General features: G+C 34.5%; 1 protein-coding gene across 1 annotated transcript; it reads left to right on the forward strand.

Annotated features, from left to right (window-relative positions):
- The first annotated feature begins 539 nt into the window (after positions 1-539).
- Positions 540-5,838, forward strand: LOC131348285 (NACHT, LRR and PYD domains-containing protein 1b allele 3-like). Its single transcript, XM_058383099.1, has 10 exons — positions 540-590; positions 1,529-1,574; positions 2,165-2,247; positions 2,474-2,526; positions 2,972-3,180; positions 3,578-3,825; positions 4,070-4,198; positions 4,300-4,441; positions 4,676-4,711; positions 4,985-5,838. Exons 2-10 carry the CDS (start codon positions 1,559-1,561, stop codon positions 5,248-5,250), a joined length of 1,182 nt encoding a protein of 393 aa, XP_058239082.1. The 5' UTR covers positions 540-590; positions 1,529-1,558; the 3' UTR covers positions 5,251-5,838.
- The last annotated feature ends 3,014 nt before the right edge of the window (positions 5,839-8,852 follow it).

Raw genomic sequence — 8,852 nt, forward strand, 5'->3', positions numbered from 1 at the left:
TGCTTTCATTTTTCTATTCTAACTAGAATATGCAGCTTTAAAAGGAGAACATTATTTTATCCCAACATGTCCTTCAATTTAAAAGATTTTTAAATTGCTACCAGTAGCTATCCTTAGCAATACCAAAGTATAACCCAAATACAGCTGTTTGTCTGGAAATGAAAATATATGAATGAAGTGAAGAATTTGTCTAGCCCAGAGAAAAACAACTAGTTCCCAAAAGAGCGGCTGATGAAGTTTATAGCTTTGTGATTGTTGTATCTGTGTTAGTAGATGGAGAAGAAACCCTGTGAAGTTGGTCAGAGAAGCTGAGAGAAACAAATGTTTAAGGATGAGCTGTGGGTCCTGTGAATCACATATTCAAATTATACAGTATGATACCTAAAGAACCCAATTCACATACAGTTCCCATGGAGTTGCTCTAAATGGTGTGGAAAAACTGTTCCTTTAAATAGGATTGCACAATGTCTTTACATGCCTGTGGTTTTCCACTGATGGTATATATATATATATATACAGACGTATGTTCTTAAACTGAAAGTACACAGAAGGCATACTTAGCTGCTCTGTCATTTCCTCAGCTACTTAAGGTAGGTAATACTAAATAATAACACTTGTGCATTATTTCTCCTTCTTATGAAATTATTTTATATTTTAATCTTGAATAGCTTTAATGTTTTAAACGAACCTTCAATGTACATATCATGTTTTACACAAATGTATTATTCTTAGTCTACATCAAAAACTGTTTAATTTGTAAAGGTTGCTTTTATTGGCCAGCCATTAGCCATTATTTCCATCAGGTTCTGCTTCTTCTTCTTTAGGTAGATGTAAGAAACAAAATCTTACATATTTTTACATAACATTTTAAATCTAACAAATAAGAGCAATGCATAGAGGTAGATCAATGTTTGATGTAGCTTTAATGTCTAGGAAACGTACATAATAGCTTCTGTTTTCACTTATGTTATAGTAGCTACAAACAGTTACCTAAGAGATTCAGATTGAGTAATTCAGCTTGTCAAGTTACTGAACCATGAAGATTTTTCTCTGATAGAAAACTTAGGTAAAGCTTTACCTTTGACTGTTACAAAGCTCTGACACTGGAGACTCCATCCAAAAATGTCAAATAAATGTCTCCTCACAGAAAAGTTCGTCATTTCATTTACACAAGACATTTGTAGAACATCTGCTCTACAAGTTTCTGTATAAATTGTTGCTACAGAAACAATGAAACTTTCCAATTAAAAAAAAAACCTTGTTAAGTATAGCTCATTTATCTTAGCTCATTTTATCTTATTATCCTATTTAATTTTTTCTTATTTTTTTATGTTCATTATGCCTGTACAACTGTACTTAAATTTATGAAGTTTATGTGAAAACATAGTCCAATAACATTTACACCTCATTATATGTCATGTTTCTGCCTGGTTTCCTGGAGAAGGTTCTTTATCCTGTTTTTGATGTTTGTCCAGCATGACACAGAAAAATATTCATTGACAAAATGTGTTTTAATCTTGCTTTGTAGTTTTGAAAAAGAGTGGAGAAACAATCAGAGATGTTCTTCAATTCTGGTAAGAGTTTAGACCAGTGTTTTCACAAATATGCCAACTTCAGATATGTGGCTCAAATGATCCTCTGTGGCAATCCCGAACAAGGAGCAACTAAAACAACATATTGGACAAAAATAATTTGTGCCACAATTATGATGTTCTAACATTTGCCTTTTGTACCCATATATTTTTATGGTTTCAATGTTTCAGAATTACATTCAAATTCTATAAATATTCCAAGAATTATTAGTGATTTATAATGATTCACTTGACAAATCAAAGCTTGATTGAGCTTCATCATGCCTGTTAGACTGGTTAAAGGCTGAATATTTAGCACTGGAAAGGTGCTGCTGTTGGGCCCTTAACCCTCTCTGCTACAGGGGCACTGTATTATTGCTGACCCTGCGCTCTGACCTCAACATCCTAAGCTGAGATATTTGAAGAAAAGAATTTGACTTTGCTGTAATGTATATGTGACAATGAATAGGTTTTTTCTTCATTGTAAACTGTATATTGTAAAATGTAAAGTGTTTTCTTCAAAAATAACTGCATATATTTATATGGCTGTGTTTTGTTTATTGTTCATATTTTTTTTTGTGTATTTTCTCCAGAACATGTTCAGGATTTTGGTGAACACAATGGGAATAAAAAAGACATTGGCTCCACACCTATACTGCAGCCCTACCCCACACATGTAAGTATCACTGATGCTGATATATTAGACTGTAGAACCCCATGGGGGAGTGGAGGAAGATTCGTCAGCAAGCAGAATTTTAGCATTTTATAATAATTCAGTTAAGTGTGTTCACAGGTGAATTGTGAAGTGGGATTGGTCAGTTATATGTGTTTAAATAATGAAACTCTTTTTTCCCAGTTTCTCCTATATTAAATAACAGCTTTTTTTTATTATTTCTCATTAGCTGAAACCATTTACACCTGAATTGTTTGAAAATTGCGATGAGGATGAATACTGGTAATGTAACTGTTTTTTATTATAATAGTCATGGACAAGTAGATTTTGTGTCCCAGCTATTAGTATTTTTATTCATGCCTGACAGATAAGTAGGGGGGGGGGTGGCATTTATTATTGACTTGTGTTTAAGTTTTTATTTCATGCGCACGTCTAAACTTAACATGCTTCGTGGTGATGAGCAAAACTTTGATACTTCAACTGTAGTGCACACTCTTCTTTTTGTTTTGTTTAGGGCACAATCACTGTGCTACATCAGAAACTTTCTTAGAGGAGTATATTAACTGTATAATTAGATGCTAGTCTGTATTACTGTACTAGCAACTACATTGCCGCCACCTTTTAACCACCTTTAATAAATGTTTGATTTGTCCACTTCTGCATTCTTACAACCTCTTGATTGCTGACATGAATAGCAGAACAGCCTGGGTTTTCTATTTTTCTTCAGGTTTTTCTGCCCTTGTCCTGGTCAGTTTATGTGCGAATTGACCAACATTGTGTTTGAGATGGAAAGTGAAGGGGAAGTGAAGTACAGAATAATCTCCTGGGACAATAAGCTCTTAAACAATTTACCCCAAAAGGAACCTGCAGGACCTCTGTATAATATTGGTCCTGAAGGTTCAGTCCGTCGTCTGCACTTCCCACATTGTGAGATTGGTGAGTTGACCTTTCACTAATATTTACAAATTTACAGAAACCTGAATTTATAACACCTGGAAAAAAACATACAAATGGTTTGATACCAGGGTCTATGGAAAAGTGAGAAGGCTTAATACTTTGGTAATAAGTAATTTAAAACCATCTCATACAAGTACATACATTATCTAATTACAGTGGCTGTATATATATCGCGCTTGTCTGAATTGTCGTTGTATTTTCGGATTTGTTATCGTGTTTTTGGATTTGTTTTTTTGTTTTGCATTTCTCGACCACAAAAAATATTAAATATATTATTCTTGATGATGATGTGAATATTATAGTTTAAAGTTTATTTCCATTGTTGCTTTAATACTATGTCAGTATTTGCTTGATTCTGGTGGTTTATATGTTACAGGTAAAGGCAAGGAGAAACTGACTGTAGCACATGTGGCTGATGGTAAAGTGGAGATCATTCAGCCACAAACAGTGACAGACACACATGTGATCATAAACATTCAGAGTCTCTCCCCATTTGGTTTAATTTTCCCACGCAGTGAAACTTCCATCAGAGCCCAAGTTCTACTGTTCTACAAAAAAAAGACAGAACACTGCAAGAGTAAACTGAACATCCACCTGCTGCCAGCAAATGTGCCAGTAAAAGAGGTAATCTGATTTACTGATATCTGATATCTGATATATATATATATATATGTATGTATGTGTGTGTGTGCATGTGTGTGTTGTATTCCACATCCTGCAGTGGTTAAAAGTAGTTGTTTTGTTAGTTACATCTTTATGATGAACATAAATTTACCAACATTTTTTGGATTTTTTGTTTTGATTTTATGAACAATTTTCATATTCGGAATTAAATGTTTAATTTTCATGCTTTCTCTTGCCCTTTAAGGTACAGAAACAACACAAGAGCTACACGTACATTGACACAACCTCCACTTGTGATCTGACCCCTAGACGAAAGTACAGACTACGCTATACAAATACTGTCAATACTGACAATACTGTACTCCAACCAAAGGTATTATTCAAAATGTTCATCATCAACACTGTGGTCATATTGGTCAAACATTATTGATCTTAGACATTCAGAAATAAACCTTTAATCACGTGTTTCATTAGGTAGTGAAATTTCAACGGGACTGTGGCCCCAACTATCACCCCACATTTGAGATTTTGAACATTGAGGCTGCTGAAGTCACATTGATTCTTTCTGAAAAAAAAGGCAAGGAAGTGTGGACACGATTTGTAGACTTGATTACAGGTAAGTGAATACAAATTTTCTGATATTTTTGACACACATTCAGAATGCCGTGAAGAAGTAAAACTGTAGATTCGTGCATCCTATCAGTGACAGTCACAGATGATACAGAGTGAAATGCCCCCTACTGGTCATGTTGAAGATAAATAAATTATTTGGACTAGATGTCTACTGTAGCTGTATTTCAATTACATAATGTCTGTCTGTCTGGTCTTGTTCTTTGTCTCGTCACATCAGGTACAGAAACAAGCTCAACCAACCTGGATACAGCAGGTAAGGCTGTTGGACCAGCTTACCCACTGGCACCAAGACACTCACAAAACTTTTATACATTAAATTTATTGCAATCTTTTTACTTCACTGACTTAATTGCCTTTTTTGGCTACACTCCAGTGGAATTCTTTACATGGAATAATAATACATTTCTAACAATTTCCTATAACTGGTGCACATTTGCTGAACTGTCAGTAAATCAAATTTGTATGAATCCTGTTGCACTGGAAATGTCTTGCTGTTAGAATCATTTGATTATAGTTTGTATTGCAGGTGCTGACTTTGTGGATGAACACAGAGAAACACTCATTCAGAGATTTCTGTCAGTGATGGAGTTTGCAGACTGTCTGATAGGCAAGAACATGATTTCTACGGAGATGTACGAAAACATTAAGGCAAAGTCAACACCTCAGGATAAAATGAGAGAACTGTACACATGGCTCGACTCAGTGGGAAGAGCGGCAAAGCAAGAATTTTATAACATCCTTAAAATGAACCACAGCTGGTTAATTGATGAATTGAAGTCAGGTCAGGCTTAGTGAACACTTAATGGAGTAAATCACACACTCTTAGGAAATCTCACTCACACATTCACTAGTTTGTAGAAATCTATAATTATTTTATTATTACTTAAATTGTTCATTTGTGCATCTATGGATCTGATATATAAAGATAAGTCTTCTAATCTTAATTTCAGATCATTTACACATCTTGGTGAGACAAAAAAAGCCTTACGTTTGTGATTATTGTAATTATTATCATGTGATTATTCAGTATTTTGCTTTCTGGAGGTTTTTGTTCATATCTATTGATTGTAGACTATAATTAACATTATAATAGTTTTTATCTGACTTTGTAGAGCAGGGGTGTCAAACACATTTTCAGTTTAAAAAAAATTCTATTTAGTGATCAATAAAACATCACCATCTCCCCTTAAATGGCTTCACTGATATTTATTTGATCACCTACACAGATGAACTGGCCCTGAGAGACACGGTTAATGTCATATTTTATGTTTATGACTCCATTTAGCCCCCTAGTAGAGTAACAGAGTCTAACGCTTCCTGAAATCTATTATTTACAAAAAGATTTTAACTAAAATTCGCTTTAAAACATTTATCAGAGCATGCCTGTAGATAACGTGTGTTTTCTTTTCTCTGTTTGTGATAATAGTTAATCTGTAATTATTTAATTATTACTTAAATCGTAACTTCTAAACTTAATTTTCAATGATTTCCACATATTGGTGATACTAAAATAGGCTTACATTTGTGATTATTGTGATTATCATGTGGTTATTGGAGTATTTTGCCTTTGTGTTCATACCTACGTTTATTTATTATAGACTATTTTGTATATTTTAATAATTTTTATCTGAATTTTAGAGCAGGAGTGTCAAACTAATTTTTAGTTCGAAACAAATCTCTTTATTGATCAATAAAACATCACCGGCTCCACCTGTGAGACACGGTTACAGTGTCAGATTTTTTGTTTATGCCTCCCTTTTGCCCCTTAGTGGAATAACAGAGACTAACGCTTCCTAAAATCTAATGTCCACAAAACGGATTTTAACTAAAATTCACTTTAAAACATTTATCAGAGCAGCCCCGGTCCTGGTGACCAAATGTTTGATCCCCCTGCCCAAATGTTTTAAGGTATTTACAAATGTATGCATCTTATATCATTGAATGTTTAGACTGAGATTTTGAAAATGGTCTGATTTCTTTAAATATCTTCCCGTTAAACTCTGAAAGTGCTCCATGGCTATGCTCCAGTCTGTTCCTATGTTCCTCGCCTATTTATCAGAAGTGTTATGCTGAATAAGTGTTTCATTTATATTTACATTTACAGCTGCAGATTTAAAAAATCATTTCTGGAAATTATTTCAGTTATGATACATCATAAAGATGTGGTTAAATCGAGTGTGTCACATGTGACCAGTGGAAATGTGGAGATCCTTCAGCCTCTAAAAGTAACAAACAGGTGATCATAGACGTTATAGATAATGAAGGATTTTGTATATAGTTCTTGCATGTATAATCAACGTCTGACATTACATTGTGCCTGTGCCCCACCTGTAATTAGCATATGTATACTGTATGTAAAGATGTGAACCAAATGGCTCAAGCAAGCAACTGCTTCCATCCTGTCCTTTGTAATGTCTCCAGTACAAGGTCCTAATGGTATCTGTCTATTGTTTGAAGACCTTTTGTTACCAAGTATAAGTCTGATCACACAGACAGTACTTTTGGGTTAAGATCTAGAAGATGGCTATGCAGCACGAGTATCTTCAATAAACTCTTTTCCCCTGAACTAGGTCCGGTTTACTTTTCATTTATGTACTAGAAGCATTCGTACATTGGCGAGCCACCCAACGATTACTCAGCCAAATATAGCAAAATCTAACAATAATTAATCAACACCAGCTTGTCTTCCTTGGCTTTAAATTCTCCTTAGTTGCATTTCATTCTTTCTTGCTATGCACGCTTTTTCACATGAATCAGCATTTATATTTCTGATTTTTTGCACTGGTTCTCATTTTCTCTTGAATACTGTTGTTTGCCTGGTGAGGAACTTACCTGTTTTTAACTCATGCTTTTGAATTGCGGTTTGGACTTTTCTATGTTAGTTGCTTTTTACAACAAGAAATATTTACAATAAATTACCGTTAATTAGTAAATCATGGCATAGTTTACTATTACCCAGAGTACTACAAAACTACTACAACTAAACCTTTATCAACATTAATAAATAATTAATTAATCTATTTGGAGAGGTACCCTGGCTAAAAATTAATTGTCTATAATATAACATTATATAACATAATTTACACAACAGTGTTTCTAAATGCACAATTCTGCTTGGTTATAAAGTGTTGATTAAGTTTCTATAATAGAAGCTCTGACAATATTGTAAATCAAAGGTTTATGTTAAAATTTATTTGACATTTCTGGAAGATTATGGAGCTGAGAGTAATGATGTAATACCTCAAATATAAACATACTTTACAACTGTGGTGAACAGAAAAGCCTTTTAGAATGCATAACACACCAGAAGAAGTCTTCCACTTCTGCCAGCTAAGAACAGGAATCTATGAATTCCATGAATGCACAGGTGTATGACTTGACCACACAGTTATCAAGACTAAATAGCATTTTAATCTCCTTTCTCTAATTGATTTAGACAGTACACACAAAATGCAAGTGTTTATTACTAATAACTAAATAATTACTAATAAAAACTGTATTACTTTATTCGCTACACTCACCACTTAATTTATTCACAATACTAGATACAAAAACCTTTTGGTGGAATTATTTGCTTGTCACTGTACTCTGCTGGCAACAGGTGATGAGTAATATAGTAAGTGAATAAATGCCATGTGAAAATGGGGTTTTAAAGAAGGAAAACAAAATATGCCATACCTCTTTCCACCTTGTTTCGTCATTCTACAAGGATGTTATGTGATACTGATAATGCTGGAAGTGACATGACTGAAGTGAAAATAGCTCTCTTGGCACTTTATTACACTTGTTCCCATGGTCAGCAGGGTGGAAAGGTAAATTTGAGGAACTAATCAGTGTTTCATGAACATACTCTCATTCAGACACTCTAATGATGTTCTCTATTGTACTATCAAATCATTAAGAAGAAGTTATACAATTCAAAATTACACTGTTATTTCAAAAAGCTGGTTGCTGTCCCCCTCATTGCCATGGACTGGTTCAATTCCCAGGCAGGGAACTAATCCAGCCACAGGGGTTAACTCTCAGTGTCAGTCCCAAACCTGGATAAAATGGGAGAGTAAAACCTGTGCCAAATCAAAAATGGGGACCAGATGATCTGCTGTGATGACCCAGATGAGAAGCATCCAAAACAACAACATTATTTACACAGCTGGTTGCTGCCTTACCACAAAATGAAACAGTGAAGTGAAAAAGTGGTGTCTTCTTTGGTTTCTGAAAGACGCCAACTTGTGAAATGAAACAGTCAACTTGCATTAACTTTGCAGCAGTAGTGAAATGAGGCATTCCACCAGACTCCATGGCGAGTGGTGAGGACTGACAGTGGGTGACCGTGTCATCAAGTTCATGAGAAAATTCCCCACACTGTTTCATGATGATTTTTCCCAGACTACCAG

The sequence above is a fragment of the Hemibagrus wyckioides genome, linkage group LG28 (genome assembly GCF_019097595.1).
Source record: "Hemibagrus wyckioides isolate EC202008001 linkage group LG28, SWU_Hwy_1.0, whole genome shotgun sequence".
Classification (NCBI taxonomy): Eukaryota; Metazoa; Chordata; class Actinopteri; order Siluriformes; family Bagridae; genus Hemibagrus; species Hemibagrus wyckioides.